This window comes from Aegilops tauschii, chromosome 7 (genome assembly GCF_002575655.3).
Source record: "Aegilops tauschii subsp. strangulata cultivar AL8/78 chromosome 7, Aet v6.0, whole genome shotgun sequence".
NCBI classification, from domain to species: Eukaryota; Viridiplantae; Streptophyta; class Magnoliopsida; order Poales; family Poaceae; genus Aegilops; species Aegilops tauschii.
In genome coordinates, this window is record NC_053041.3 from 21,950,850 (window position 1) to 21,966,803 (window position 15,954).

General features: G+C 45.4%; 1 protein-coding gene across 1 annotated transcript; it reads left to right on the forward strand.

Annotated features, from left to right (window-relative positions):
* The first annotated feature begins 3,696 nt into the window (after positions 1 to 3,696).
* LOC109772080 (disease resistance protein RPM1-like) lies at positions 3,697 to 6,672 on the forward strand. The gene is made up of 2 exons (XM_073503791.1): positions 3,697 to 5,944; positions 6,008 to 6,672. The coding sequence occupies exons 1-2, from the start codon at positions 3,925 to 3,927 to the stop codon at positions 6,670 to 6,672; spliced, it is 2,685 nt and encodes an 894-aa protein (XP_073359892.1). The 5' UTR covers positions 3,697 to 3,924.
* The last annotated feature ends 9,282 nt before the right edge of the window (positions 6,673 to 15,954 follow it).

The window sequence follows — 15,954 nt, forward strand, 5'->3', positions numbered from 1 at the left end:
TGGACCTCGGATCGTCGCGCTCGCCACGGCCTTCAAGACAAACCATCGGCTTGCTTCACGTGCCTTAAAGACGAGGACAATATTGATCATATACTTGCGCATGCTCAAGAGACTTGGCATTGTTGCCTAGACATGCTACACCTCCCTATTCAAAGGCCAGCTAGGATGGAAAACCTTCTTGGAGTGGTGGCTCCTACATTGTCAGCGGTTCAGAAAGGACGACAGGAGGGGCTTTGACTCGTTCGTTATCTGCCCGGCTTGGTCCTTATGGAAGCAACCCAACGTTTGCGTCTTCAATCCAGTGGAGCGACAAAGTGGGCCACGGCCCAAAATTACGCCAGCTCACTTTTGCCCCGATCGATCCATGCACTGGTAATAAATGGGCCCATCCACCATTTATAGACCGGGCACCTACATTGTCAGCAAAAAGTATTTGGATTTGAAAGAAAATAAAGAAGAAAGAAAAAGGAAAAAAGGAAAAAGCGATTAAAAACAAAAAAAACCGTCCGGAAGCTTCCCAAAACCGGCTGGTAATCTTCTGGAAGCTTCACACAAATCTTGAGCGAAGGGAGGCGTGGCTATGTGCTGCTTATTATGACGCCCTAGCCATGGGTCGCCTGCAGTGAGCCCGAATTTATGGGTGACATTTTCAAAAAATGTTCGTACAATTTACAAAAATGTTTGCATAGTTCAAAAGAACATCGAGCGCAGCCACGCGTGTCCAACGAAGCCGAGGGATGCAGCCGAGAGATGCATCAGTTATGGGGACACATAGCTGTCGCGAGCGGATGGAGCTTGTCGCTCGTCTTAGTTGGGCTGGCCTATTTAAAGAATATCGACGGGGAAGTGGTGTGCGTTGGTTTGTGAATAATATATTATCGGGCGCAAAAGGTGCGAAATAGGAGTTGCGTGGTTCTAGTATTCCACATATGGGGTCTGATGCGATCGTAGATTTTAGGAGCGATCTCCTAGATACGCATCTCCTATTTTATGTTTTCAAAAATCAACGGTTTACCGGTCAACTGTTTGACCAATGAACTAAATGCGCCTGGCGAGGGGACTGCACCGCTAGCGGTTAACGGGGTGACCCAGTGTTGTAGCTTAGTATGTGCCAGTCTCCTAGCTGGTGCATAAGGAGCTCCCTCTTGGATCCTCATGCCAAAAAACCACATGTCCTCCGAGAAGAATGATGATTTTTTATATTTTTATCATCCAAGAAGAATGACGATCTCCCGTGGCCCTCGCAGGTCTACGAAAACTGCAGTTCGGTACATCTTACAGATTGTGGCGGTGAAATTCCTATTTGCCGCTCGTTGCGGCAAGTAGTCGGGAAAAACACACAGGGGCAGATCGCCAAGCATTCGGATGGTCCAGCCCTGTTCAAACGTTTGAGCGATTCCAGTTTTGGGAATCTTCTAGGTGGTTCCCAGCTGGTTTTTCTGGTTTTGGGAACCTTCTAGGAGGTTCATGAACTGGTTTTTCTATTTTCCCTTTTTCCTTTTTTGTTTCTTTTCTTTTTCTTTTTTTCTTTTTGGTTTTAATTTTTTTTCCGTTTTCTTTGCTCTTCCGTTTTTCTTTTTCAAGTTTCTTTTGTTTTTGAAAATTTGAAATATTTATTCGGATATTTATAACGTGTTCCAGTTTACAAATTTGCTGCCAATATCAAAAAATGTTCTCCCATTCAAATTTTATTCACAATTTCAGAAAATGTTTGTGTTTCAGAATGCCTTTCAGGAATTTGAAAAAATGTTCTCGTTTTCAAATTTTGTTCACAGTTTCAAAAAATATTCATGTTTCAAAAAGTCTTATATAGGAGGTCCCTTGTGGCAAATGCCTGATATAGGAGGTCCCTTGTGGCGGCACATTGATCTGGAACTCGATCCATCAACCCGTTTCAACTACAGGCAGCATGTTCACTGCGCACTGTCAACCATTTGCATCAGAGCTGCCGGCCCAAAGAAAGCCTCGACAATCTTCGTTATACTCACCAGCACCATAGGGGGCACGCCAGGCTGTCTATATCAACCATGCCGGCCAGGCGTGCCGGCACCAACTGCCATGATTATAACTATATAGTATAAAAGGTTATAGGACGGCAGCATCTCTGATACTAAAGATGCTACCGGCTGCCTTGCTTAATCCGCACACTGATAGCCACGCCATATTTTCAAAGCTCAGATTAAACAAATCTTAAGGGTACTAACCAGCCATAAGGTGTGTATGTATGTCTAAAGAACATGAGGATTCCTCGTTTTCTCGGACACACATGAGGATCACAAGAGTTTTGGCTGCTGGTGGCTTGAACAAGAGTTCCATTAGAGTGTTTTGATGAGTTCAGATTCTGAAGCGCAGAAGGAGGAGGTCACCACAGGTCGAAATCTGGCCGGATCTACATCGATTACGAGCCAGGTCTGTTGCCCTTCAATTTTTTAACCTAATTGTTTTTGTGAGTACCCTAGGTTGTACTACTCTAGCTAGGTCGATGCAAAAATAAGTAGTTTACCTTCCAATTACAAGCCAGGTACGTGGTGGTTCTTCGGTTTAATGGATAAAAGGAACAAGGAAGACACCTCAGGTTGAAGGTCAAATCGAGCTATTTGTCATCGACACCACGCTAGCACACTCAGTCATACCCATTGCTCCACGTGAGTACAGGATTTTCACGATAAAGCTTCAATGACCACAACACCAACCAAGCCATGAGGTCTCTTTTTTTTGCGGGGATCAATGATGCCATTCGGATGGTTTCAGATTCAGAAATGCACAACGATGTCACCAAGATCGATTGAATCTTAGCCATTCCGATGCAGGTGTGTCATCCTTCCCTACTGGCTATCTCAGTTTGTACTCCCTCCGTGTCATAAATACATGTCTTTTTGGATACTGACATAGTGTTCAAGATTAACCTTTGACCACTAACTTTTACAATAGTGTAAGTTGAATGATTTTCTTTTTGGCTTCTCTCAGTTTTTTTCTTCAGAATTGCTATTTTTCATTTGAATGATTGCTATATATTACACAAGGAAATTATTATATTATGAACATGCTTTCGAGACAAATCTGATATTGGCCAACCGCGAAGAAGGTAAACGCCTTTGGAACATGCTTTTTAAGAAAATTATTGTATTGAACATGGCTTTGACATGGTTTACAAGTTCTCAATCAAAATTTTGAAACAATATTTATAGTCTTAAGTTCTACAGCTTGACATAAGACGTATCCAAAACCACATGTATTTTTGATAAGGAGAGAGTACTTAAAACAATCTCCCTCGGTGATAACAAGAGTTACTTCTGATCTATCTTTTGAAGTTCTCAAGCCTAGTATACATTTTTTGCATAATGCATTGTGATTTCTCCCTGCACGATAAGCACAATAAAGATTAGTTCAAGAGAACCAACGAGCTTCTTTTTTTGTGAAGTGGCAAGGACTCACGTGCTTCTTAATGTGCGGCGTTCCCTCTTTGTCTTGGTTAAAATGTGATCATGTGAGCCATTTTAACATGAGGCGTCCCTATATGGAAGCGGAGTATGATGGTTAGTTATTTGATCAGATGTCATTCTCTTGTCAATTATCAACATTAATTGCCGCAATTAACTATAAAACAGTGCAAAGTTTTAAAAGTTCTCATGGACTGTCTGTCATGACTCGTAAATAGCGTTTTGTTTGATTATGTGGGAAGGTTAAGAGTACAAAATAAGAGTTATAGGGGTATTACTTTGAAAGGTTTTTCTTTTATTTCACTTTTCCACTGTGGTTGCAGAGTGTAAATGCGTTTTGTCAAGTGCTTGTTACTAGCAGAATGCACTAATAGTTTGATTGATACATCACCTACTTCATTTTGCAGTGGTCATTTTGATAATCAGGAAAATATACAAGTAGAACATCACCAAACAGTGAGACAGTAGCAAATCTCAGAAGGCAATGGCGGAAATTGTGATTCTTCTAACCATTAAAAAGATTGGAAGTGCCTTGGCAAGTGGAGCGGCTGACCAGGCAAGCGCTCAATTTGCAAAGTACGGGACACGACTAATAGAGCTACAGGGCAGCATGGGTCGGGTAGCGAGGGAGCTACGTGTAATTCATGATGTTCTCTGTCAAATGGACATTAGAAACCAGAACAATCAAGTGTACGAGGGCTGGTTGGAGGAGGTACGGAAGGTAGCACATGTGATGGAGGACATGGTGGACGAATACTTGTATCTAGTTGGTGGAAAACATGATATAGGGTGTTGCTTTTACATGAAAAAAGGGTTCAGAAAACCAAGATCTCTGCTTTCTTTGAAACGGATAGCTTTCAAGGTGAAGGAAATAGAGAAAGACCTTACACACTTGTCAGAGACAAAAAAACGTTGGGTTTGCATGATAAACAATGAGGATACTAGCAGCTCAAGTTACATTGTCAAGAGGTCCCAAGATCTAGCAAACATTTCACGTTCTCTCGATGAAGAAGATCTAGTGGGGGTGGATAAGAACAGAGAAAAACTCGAGCAGTGGTTGGCAGATGGTGATTTGGAACACTCCGTGATAGCACTGCTTGGAATGGGAGGGCTTGGTAAAACAGCTTTAGCTGCAAATGTGTATAGGAAAGAGAGAGCGAAATTCCAGTGCCATGCTTGGGTATCCATCTCGCAAACCTATTCTAGAGAAGATGTCTTCAGGCATATAATCAAGGAGCTTTTCAAAGACAAAGTCAGTGCTCTATTTAATGCTGCAGCGATGGACATCACATCCCTTGAAGAGACACTGAAGGGATATCTAGAGCAAAAGAAGTATCTGATCATATTGGATGATGTTTGGACTCCAGAAGCATTTGATGACTTGTGTAGGGTGCTTATTCATAATGATAAGGGTAGTAAACTGATAATCACAACGAGAGAAGGCAATGTTGCTGCACTTGCCTCTCGAGGACATGTCTTAACACTAGAAGCTTTACCAGAAGACAAAGCATGGGATCTCTTTTGTAAGAAAGCCTTTCCCAGAGATATAAATCATGAGTGTCCTGCACAGTTGAATCCTTTGTGTGGAGAAATAGTTAGCAAGTGCAAAGGCTTGCCTCTTGTTATTGTGTTAGTTGGTGGCCTTTTGCGTGAGAAAACTATTGAAGAATGGAGAAGAATAAATGTACAATTGAGTTGGGAGTTAATAAATAATTCAAGGTTTGATCACATAAGGAATGTTTTGCATCTGAGCTACATATACCTTCCAACACAGTTGAAAAGTTGTTTCCTGTACTGCAGCTTGTTCCCAGAAGACTATATTTTCAAAAGGAAACAACTTGTAAGGTTATGGACAGCAGAGGGGTTTAGTGAGGAGAGGGGTGAAAGCACATTAGAAGAAGTTGCAGAGGGCTATCTGAAGGAGTTGATTGATAGAAACCTGCTACAACTTTTTAAAAGGAACTCATTTGGTAGGATGAAGAAATTCAGAATGCATGATATCTTACGTGAATTGGCACTTGATTTGTGCCAGAAGGACTGTTTTGGTGTTACATATGAGGATAAATATGGTGAGTCTCTTCAGATGGATGGACGTCGATTGGTGTTGCACAAACTACAGAGGGATATTCAGCAGCCAATTTCTAGTATACACCGATTTCGAACTGTCATTACACTGGACGATAGCATGCCATCATTTACTCTACTACCTCTGCTGTGTAATAAGTCAAGATATATGGCAGTGCTAGAATTAAGTGGTCTACCCATAAAGAAGATTCCAGATGCTATTGGAGATCTTTTTAATCTCCGCCATTTGGGCTTGCGTAATTCAGAAGTGAAGATGCTCCCGAAGACTGTTGAGAAGCTTTCTAATTTGTTGACACTTGACCTTCATGGATGTGACATACAGGAGTTGCCTAGTGGGATTGTGAAACTGAAGAAGCTTAGGCATTTATTTGTTGAGAATTTCTTTTATGTTGATAGGAGAGAGATTCAGTGTTGCACTGGTATGCGTATCCCTAATGGTCTTGGAAATCTAACACATCTGCAAACACTACAAGCATTGGAAGCACAGGATGAGTCTATTAGACATTTAGGGGAACTGAGGCAACTGAGAAGCTTAAGGTTGTGGAATGTGAAGGGAATTTACTGTGGAAGAATCAGTGAATCTCTAATTCGGATGCAGTATTTGTCGTACCTTGATGTGAATGCATGTGATGAGAACGAGGTTCTATTGTTGAATGTTCTCAACCCGGATCTGCAAAAGCTATGTTTGACTGGACGATTAGCAGAAGGGGCGTTAGACGAATCTCCCATCTTCCAAGCTTTTGGGGGGCAGAACTTGTGTTCATTGGCGCTATCATGGTCACACCTCAGAGAAGACCCCCTTCCATCCCTTTCTCGGTTGTCAAACTTGACGCGTCTACAATTCACCAGAGCATACAACGGACAACAGTTGGCATTTCTTACGGGGTGGTTTCCCAAGCTAAAGATTCTCTCGCTAAGAGACCTGACTAATCTGAGTCGGCTAGAGATACAGCAAGGTGCCACGGCGAGCCTAGAAAAATTAGCACTAGTCAATCTCAATAGCATGACGGAGGTCCCACCTGGCATTGAGTTCCTCACGCCTCTCCGGTTTTTAGGCTTCCTTGAAATCACTGGTGATTTCTTGATGCTGTTGCGCCAATGTTCTGCAATTCAAGGGACGCAGTGGCAGTATTCTCTCCGAGACTGACCTGTCACATTGGTCTAGAAATTTGTTCGCAGTAAGCTATAGCCACTCAGCTGCCAACTAGTGCCACTAAATTTCCCCCCGACTCTAATGTTGCTACTACGTGTTGATCCGATGCTGGTTATGTAGGTCACAGACGGAAGGAAGATGCTTCATTATATTGGTGCGCTTGCAGATTCAATGGTTATAAGGCGTCAATGCATCTCAAAATGCATCCAGTGGTGGCATACGCTTCGTGTTGCAGCTGATATTGGTCACCGCTAGCTGGAAGAACCATGCTTCATTGTCTGGACTCCATGCAGATCATTGATGTACTACATATCGCCAGGTTTCCTCTGCTTTCTCAAGCACCGTTTGCTGCTACTTCCACCTCCACCTCCACCATGGTGTTTGATGTGCATGATCATCCATGCTTACTCCTACTACTGTTTGTGCGCATTTGCTTATCAAGTGTGATAATGTTGCCTATTGATTAACTCTGGCTGTGGCTTTTAAATAGCACGGAACTTACTGTGTGCTTGTTGCGAACTACAGTATGTGCTACTGTTCGTGTGTATGCTTGTTGTGAACAAAATATACTATATCGCCTATTTCAGTTGTGCCTATCTATTTTCTAGCTTGCCTTGCTCATACATTGATTGATACACATATGTGACCAAAATGAGCTCATGTAACAAGCTGTCAGTTTACCAGGGTCGATGATCTCAAGTAACCATCTCTGACCAAAATACCTTTCTAGATGATATATGGAGAGATGCTAGCATTCGAGCTTAAATGAGTTTTTATTCAGAGAAATCATGTGGTTGGGCAAGATAAATGTACGATGAGAAAGAAAGCAAGATCCAGCAGTGCGATGCATCTAAGAGAAAGAAGTACAAGAGCAGTATGACACACACAAAATCACACGAGGACATGCCATTGAATCTCAAGCGCTAGCTAGCTCTCGAAACAAGCTTTCGTCCCGCTTTATATATAAAGCAACACACCAAAGTACATGGCCGAACGATACAACAAGCGTATAACTGGCCTAGCACCTCGACGAGGCCCAATCGAAGACGCCCGAGCTTCACGACAATGCCCCCAAGAGGGTGACGGTGCGAAGCATTGCCACTATCAAGCTTGAACAGACAAACAAGGGTTTTCACCCGGAGCCCTGGTACAAGGACGAAACCCACGACGACGTCTTCAAGAAGAAAGCGGCACCCACGGGTGTTGCAGTCGATGGCACCAAAGCGCAAATCTTTCGCTCGGAAACTCGTTTGCACCGCCAAGAGACGCCCCTACAGCCAAGTCACACCAGATCTAGACATCGTCACTTCCAAAGGAAGAAGACAGGCCAGGACCTACCACCACTACACCCATCGTCGCCCACACAACAAAGAGGTGAAGTCACCACTACCACCATGGAGCGTACGGGAAAGCCACCCATGTAGCCCACCTCCTGGGGCCGCTACCTCGGCATCCACGTCCCAAGCCACAGCCACCCATCCTCATCTCACCACACCAGCTATGGTAGGTAGAGTGGAAGACCTCCTTCCACTCCTAGCCTGGCATCAGCCCTCGAGGTTGGGTCAACACTTCCACCATAGGAAGCCTCCGCACCTGTGTCCCCAGCCAGTCCTGGTGGACCGGGGGAGACAAACCCTAGAGGCTCCCGGCGGCCGCCGTCGAACAAGGCTTCTCCCTAGTACACTGACCTAGGCCAAGCCCGTAGCCATCGGCGCCGATCTGACCGATGGTACAACAGCGTCAAGGGCGACAAACACGGACCGACGCCACCAGCGAGTAGCCGGGATAAGGGCCTAGCATGCAGGCTTCACCTGTGCGGACTAGGTCAGCCCCCATCACCAGCACGCTGACGGCTGTGATCCACCACCACGCGCACCGCCATGCTGCGAGAACGGCCGATGGGCCCGCCATCTCCTGCCTGGAGCCCCCTAACTGTTGGGAATCGTAGCATAATTTCAAAATTTTCCTACGTTCACCAAGATGCATCTATGAAGTATACTAGCAACGAGGGGAAAGGAGTGCATCTACATACCCTTGTAGATCGCAAGCGGAAGCGTTCCAATGAACGTGGATGACGGAGTCGTACTCGTCGTGATTCAAATCACCGATGACCGAGTGCCGAACGGACGGCACCTCCGCGTTCAACACACGTACGGTGCAGCAACGTCTCCTCCTTCTTGATCCAGCAAGGGGGAAGGAGAGGTTGATGGAGATCCAGCAACACGACGGCGTGGTGGTGGATGTAGCGGGATGCCGGCAGGGCTTCGCCGAGCTTCTACGAGAGAGAGAGAGGTGTAGCAGGGGAGGAGGGAGGCGCCCAAGGCTGTAGTTGCTGCCCTCCCTCCCCCCCTTTATATAGGCCCCCTGGGGGGGCGCCGGCCCTGGAGATGGGATCCCAAGGGGGGGCGGCGGCCAAAGGGGGGAAGGGGGTGGCTTCCCCCCCCCCCACCCCTAGGGTTTCCAACCCTAGGCGTAGGGGGAGGCCCAAGGGGGGCGCCCCAGCCCACTAAGGGCTGGTTCCCTTCCACTTTCAGCCCATGGGGACCTCCGGGATAGGTGGCCCCACCCGGTGGACCCCCGGGACCCTTCCGGTGGTCCCGGTACAATACCGGTAACCCTCGAAACATTCCCGGTGGCCGAAACTGGACTTCCCATATATAATTCTTCACCTCCGGACCATTCCGGAACTCCTCGTGACGTCCGGGATCTCATCCGGGACTCCGAACAACTTTCGGGTTTCCGCATACATATATCTCTACAACCCTAGCGTCACCGAACCTTAAGTGTGTAGACCCTACGGGTTCGGGAGACATGCAGACATGACCGAGACGCCTCTCCGGTCAATAACCAACAGCGGGATCTGGATACCCATGTTGGCTCCCACATGTTCCACGATGATCTCATCGGATGAACCACGATGTGGAGGATTCAATCAATCCCTTATGCAATTCCCTTTGTCAATCGGTATGTTACTTGCCCGAGATTCGATCGTCGGTATCCCAATACCTTGTTCAATCTCGTCACCGGCAAGTCTCTTTACTCGTACCGCAATGCATGATCCCGCGACTAACGCCTTAGTCACATTGAGCTCATTATGATGATGCATTACCGAGTGGGCCCAGAGATACCTCTCCGTCACACGGAGTGACAAATCCCAGTCTCGATCCGTGCCAACCCAACAGACACTTTCGGAGATACCCGTAGTGCACCTTTATAGTCACCCAGTTACGTTGTGACGTTTGGCACACCCAAAGCACTCCTACGATATCCGGGAGTTGCACGATCTCATGGTCTAAGGAAAAGATACTTGACATTGGAAAAGCTCTAGCAAACGAAACTACACGATCTTTATGCTATGCTTAGGATTGGGTCTTGTCCATCACATCATTCACCTAATGATGTGATCCCGTTATCAATGACATCCAATGTCCATTGTCAGGAAACCATGACTATCTATTGATCAACGAGCTAGTCAACTAGAGGCTTACTAGGGACACGTTGTGGTCTATATATTCACACATGTATTACGATTTCCGGACAATACAATTATAGCATGAACAATAGACAATTACCATGAACAAAGAAATATAATAATAACCATTTATTATTGCCTCTAGGGCATATTTCCAACAGTCTCCCACTTGCACTAGAGTCAATAATCTAGTTACATTGTGATGAATCGAACACCCATTGCGTCCTGGTGTTGATCATGTTTTGCTCTAGGGAGAGGTTTAGTCAACGGATCTGCTACATTCAGGTCCGTATGTACTTTACAAATATCTATGTCTCCATTTTGAACACTTTCACGAATGGAGTTGAAGCGACGCTTGATATGCCTGGTCTTCCTGTGAAACCTGGGCTCCTTTGCAAGGGCAATAGCTCCAGTGTTGTCACAGAAGAGAGTCATCGGGCCCGACGCATTGGGAATCACCCCTAGGTCGATGATAAACTCCTTCATCCAGAGTGCTTCCTGTGCTGCCTCCGAGGCTGCCATGTACTCCGCTTCACAAGTAGATCCCACCACGACGCTTTGCTTACAACTGCACCAGCTTACTGCTCCTCCATTCAAAATATACACGTATCCGGTTTGTGACTTCGAGTCATCCAGATCTGTGTCGAAGCTAGCGTCGACGTAACCCTTTACGACGAGCTCTTCGTCACCTCCATAAATGAGAAACATATCCTTAGTCCTTTTTAGGTACTTCAGGATATTCTTGACCGCTGTCCAGTGTTCCATGCCGGGATTACTTTGGTACCTTCCTACCAAACTTACGGCAAGGTTTACATCAGGTCTGGTACACAGCATGGCATACATAATAGACCCTATGGCCGAGGCATAGGGGATGACACTCATCTTTTCTCTATCTTCTGCCGTGGTCGGGCATTGAGCCGTGCTCAATTGCACACCTTGCAATACAGGCAAGAACCCCTTCTTGGACTGATCCATATTGAACTTCTTCAATATCTTGTCAAGGTATGTACTCTGTGAAAGACCAATGAGGCGTCTTGATCTATCTCTATAGATCTTGATGCCTAATATATAAGCAGCTTCTCCAAGGTCCTTCATTGAAAAACACTTATTCAAATAGGCCTTTATACTTTCCAAGAATTCTATATCATTTCCCATCAACAATATGTCATCCACATATAATAAGAGAAATGCTACAGAGCTCCCACTCACTTTCTTGTAAACACAGGCTTCTCCATAAGTCTGTGTAAACCCAAACGCTTTGATCATCTCATCAAAGCGAATGTTCCAACTCCGAGATGCTTGCACCAGCCCATAGATTGAGCGCTGGAGCTTGCATACTTTGTTAGCATTCTTAGGATCGACAAACCCTTTTGGCTGCATCATATACAACTCTTCCTTAAGGAAACCGTTAAGGAATGCCGTTTTGACGTCCATCTGCCATATCTCATAATCATAGTATGCGGCAATTGCTAACATGATTCGGACGGACTTCAGCTTCGCTACGGGTGAGAAAGTCTCATTGTAGTCAACCCCTTGAACTTGTCGATAACCCTTAGCGACAAGTCGAGCTTTGTAGATGGTCACATTACCATCCGCGTCCGTCTTTTTCTTAAAGATCCATTTGTTTTCTATGGCTCGCCGATCATCGGGCAAGTCAGTCAAAGTCCATACATCGTTTTCATACATGGATCCTATCTCGGATTTCATGGCTTCTAGCCATTTGTCGAAATCCGGGCCCGCCATCGCTTCTTCATAGTTCGAAGGTTCACCGTTGTCTAACAACATGATTTCTAGGACAGGGTTGCCGTACCACTCTAGTGCGGAACGTGTCCTTGTGGACCTACGAGGTTCAGTAGTAACTTGATCCGAAGCTTCATGATCATCATCATTAACTTCCTCTCCAGTCGGTGTAGGCACCACAGGAACATCTTCCCGCGTAGTGCTACTTTCCGGTTCGGAAGGGGTGACTATCACCTCATCAAGTTCCACTTTCCTCCCACTCAATTCTTTCGAGAGAAACTCCTTCTCCAGAAAGGACCCGTTCTTGGCAACGAAGATCTTTCCTTCGGATCTGAGGTAGAAAGTATACCCAATAGTTTCCTTAGGGTATCCTATGAAGACGCATTTCTCCGACTTGGGTTAGAGCTTTTCAGGTTGAAGTTTCTTGACATAAGCATCGCATCCCCAAACTTTTAGAAACGACAGCTTAGGTTTCTTCCCAAACCATAATTCATACGGTGTCGTCTCAACGGATTTCGACGGAGCCCTATTTAAAGTGAATGCGGCAGTCTCTAAAGCATAGCCCCAAAATGAGAGCGGTAAATCGGTAAGAGACATCATAGATCGCACCATATCCAATAGAGTGCGATTACGACGTTCGGACACACCGTTTCTCTGAGGTGTTCCAGGCGGCGTGAGTTGTGAAACTATTCCACATTTCCTTAAGTGTGCACCAAACTCGTGACTTAAATATTCTCCACCACGGTCTGATCGTAAGAATTTTATTTTCCTGTCACGTTGGTTCTCAACCTCACTCTGAAATTCCTTGAAATTTTCAAAGGTTTCAGACTTGTGTTTCATTAGGTAGACATACCCATATCTACTTAAGTCATCAGTGAGAGTGAGAACATAACGATATCCTCCGCGAGCCTCAACACTCATTGGACCGCACACATCGGTATGTATGATTTCCAATAAGTTGGTCGCTCGCTCCATTGTTCCGGAGAACGGAGTCTTGGTCATCTTACCCATGAGGCATTGTTCGCACGTGTCAAATGATTCGTAATCAAGAGACTCCAAAAGTCCATCTGCATGGAGCTTCTTCATACGCTTGACACCAATGTGACCAAGGCGGCAGTGCCACAAGTATGTGGGACTATCGTTATCAACTTTACATCTTTTGGTATTCACACTATGAATATGTGTAACATCACGTTCGAGATTCATCAAGAATAAACCATTGACCATCGGGGCATGACCATAAAACATATCTCTCAAATAAATAGAACAACCATTATTCTCAGATTTAAATGAGTAGCCATCTCGAATTAAACGAGATCCAGATACAATGTTCATGCTCAAAGCTGGCACTAAATAACAATTATTGAGGTTTAAAACTAATCCCGTAGGTAGATGCAGAGGTAGCGTGCCGACAGCGATCACATCGACCTTGGAACCATTCCCGACGCGCATCGTCACCTCGTCCTTCGCCAGTCTCCGTTTATTCCGTAGTTCCTGTTTTGAGTTACAAATATGAGCAACCGCACCGGTATCAAATACCCAGGAGCTACTACGAGTACTGGTAAGGTACACATCAATTACATGTATATCACATATACCTTTGGTGTTGCCGGCCTTCTTGTCCGCTAAGTATTTGGGGCAGTTCCGCTTCCAGTGACCACTTCCCTTGCAATAAAAGCACTCAGTTTCAGGCTTGGGTCCATTCTTCGACTTTTTCCCAGTAACTGGCTTACCGGGCGCGGCAACTCCCTTGCCGTCCTTCTTGAAGTTCTTCTTACCCTTGCCCTTTTTGAACTTAGTGGTTTTATTCAACATCAACACTTGATGTTCTTTTCTGATCTCCACCTCCGCTGACCTCCGCTGATTTCAGCATTGAATATACCTCAGGGATGGTCCTTTCCATCCCCTGCATATTGAAGTTCATCACAAAGCTCTTGTAGCTTGGTGGAAGCGACTGGAGGATTCTGTCAATGACCGCGTCATCCGGGAGATTAACTCCCAGCTGAGTCAAGCGGTTGTGCAAACCAGCCATTCTGAGTATGTGCTCACTAACAGAACTGTTCTCCTCCATCTTACAGCTGAAGAACTTGTCGGAGACATCATATCTCTCGACCCGGGCATGAGCTTGGAAAACCATTTTCAGCTCCTCGAACATCTCATATGCTCCATGTTTCTCAAAACGCTTTTGGAGACCCGGTTCTAAGCTGTAAAGCATGCCGCACTGAACGAGGGAGTAATCATCAGCACGTGTTTGCCAAGCGTTCATAACGTCTTGGTTCTCTGGGATTGGTGCTTCACCTAGCGGTGCTTCTAAGACATAATCTTTCTTGGCTACTATGAGGATGAGCCTCAGGTTCCGGACCCAGTCCGTATAGTTGCTGCCATCATCTTTCAGCTTGGTTTTCTCTAGGAACGCGTTGAAATTGAGGACAACGTTGACCATTTGATCTACAAGACATAGTGTAAAGATTTTAGACTAAGTTCATGATAATTAAGTTCATCTAATCAAATTATTTAATGAACTCCCACTCAGATAGACATCCCTCTAGTCATCTAAGTGAAAACATGATCCGAGTTTAACTAGGCCGTGTCCGATCATCACGTGAGACGGACTAGTCAAGATCGGTGAACATCTCCATGTTGATCGTATCTTCTATACGACTCATGCTCGACCTTTCGGTCCTCCGTGTTCCGAGGCCATGTCTGTACATGCTAGGCTCGTCAAGTCAACCTAAGTGTATTGCGTGTGTTCCGAGGCCATGTCTGTACATGCTAGGCTCGTGAACACCCGTTGTATTCGAACATTAGAATCTATCACACCCGATCATCACGTGGTGCTTCGAGACAACGGACCTTCGCAACGGTGCACAGTTAGGGTGAACACTTTCTTGAAATTATTATAAGGGATCATCTTACTTACTACCGTCGTTCTAAGCAAATAAGATGCAAAAACATGATAAACATCACATGCAATCAAATAGTGACATGATATGGCCAATATCATTTTGCTCCTTTGATCTCCATCTTCGGGGCACCATGATCATCTTCGTCACCGGCATGACACCATGATCTCCATCATCATGATCTCCATCATTGTGTCTTCATGAAGTCGTCACGCCAACGATTACTTCTACTTCTATGGCTAACGCGTTTAGCAACAAAGTAAGGTAATTTACATGGCGTTATTCAATGACACGCAGGTCATGCAAAATAATAAAGACAACTCCTATGGCTCCTGCCAGTTGTCATACTCATCGACATTCAAGTCATGATTCCTATTACAAGAATATGATCAATCTCATACATCACATATATCATTCATCACATCTTCTGGCCATATCACATCACATAGCACTTGCTGCAAAAACAAGTTAGACGTCCTCTAATTGTTGTTGCAAATTTTTACGTGGTTTGTAGGTTTCTATCAAGAACGTTTCTTACCTACGTATGACCACAACGTGATTTGCCAATTTCTATTTACCCTTCATAAGGACCCTTTTCATCGAATCCGTTCCGACTAAAGTAGGAGAGACAGACACCCGCTAGCCACCTTATGCAACTAGTGCATGTTAGTCGGTGGAACCAGTCTCACGTAGGCGTACGTGTAAGGTCGGTCCGGGCCGCTTCATCCTACAATGCCGCCGAAACAAGATAAGACTAGTAGCGGCAAGAAGAATTGGCAAACTCAACGCCCACAACTGCTTTGTGTTCTACTCGTGCATAGTAACTACGCATAGGCCTGGCTCATGATGCCACTGTTGGGAGTCGTAGCATAATTTTAAAATTTTCCTACGTTCACCAAGATGCATCTATGAAGTATACTAGCAACGAGGGGAAAGGAGTGCATCTACATACCCTTGTAGATCGCGAGCGGAAGCGTTCCAATGAACGTGGATGACGGAGTCGTACTCGTCGTGATTCAAATCACCGATGACCGAGTGCCGAACGGACGGCACCTCCGCGTTCAACACACGTACGGTGCAGCAACGTCTCCTCCTTCTTGATCCAGCAAGGGGGAAGGAGAGGTTGATGGAGATCCAGCAGCACGACGGCGTGGTGGTGGA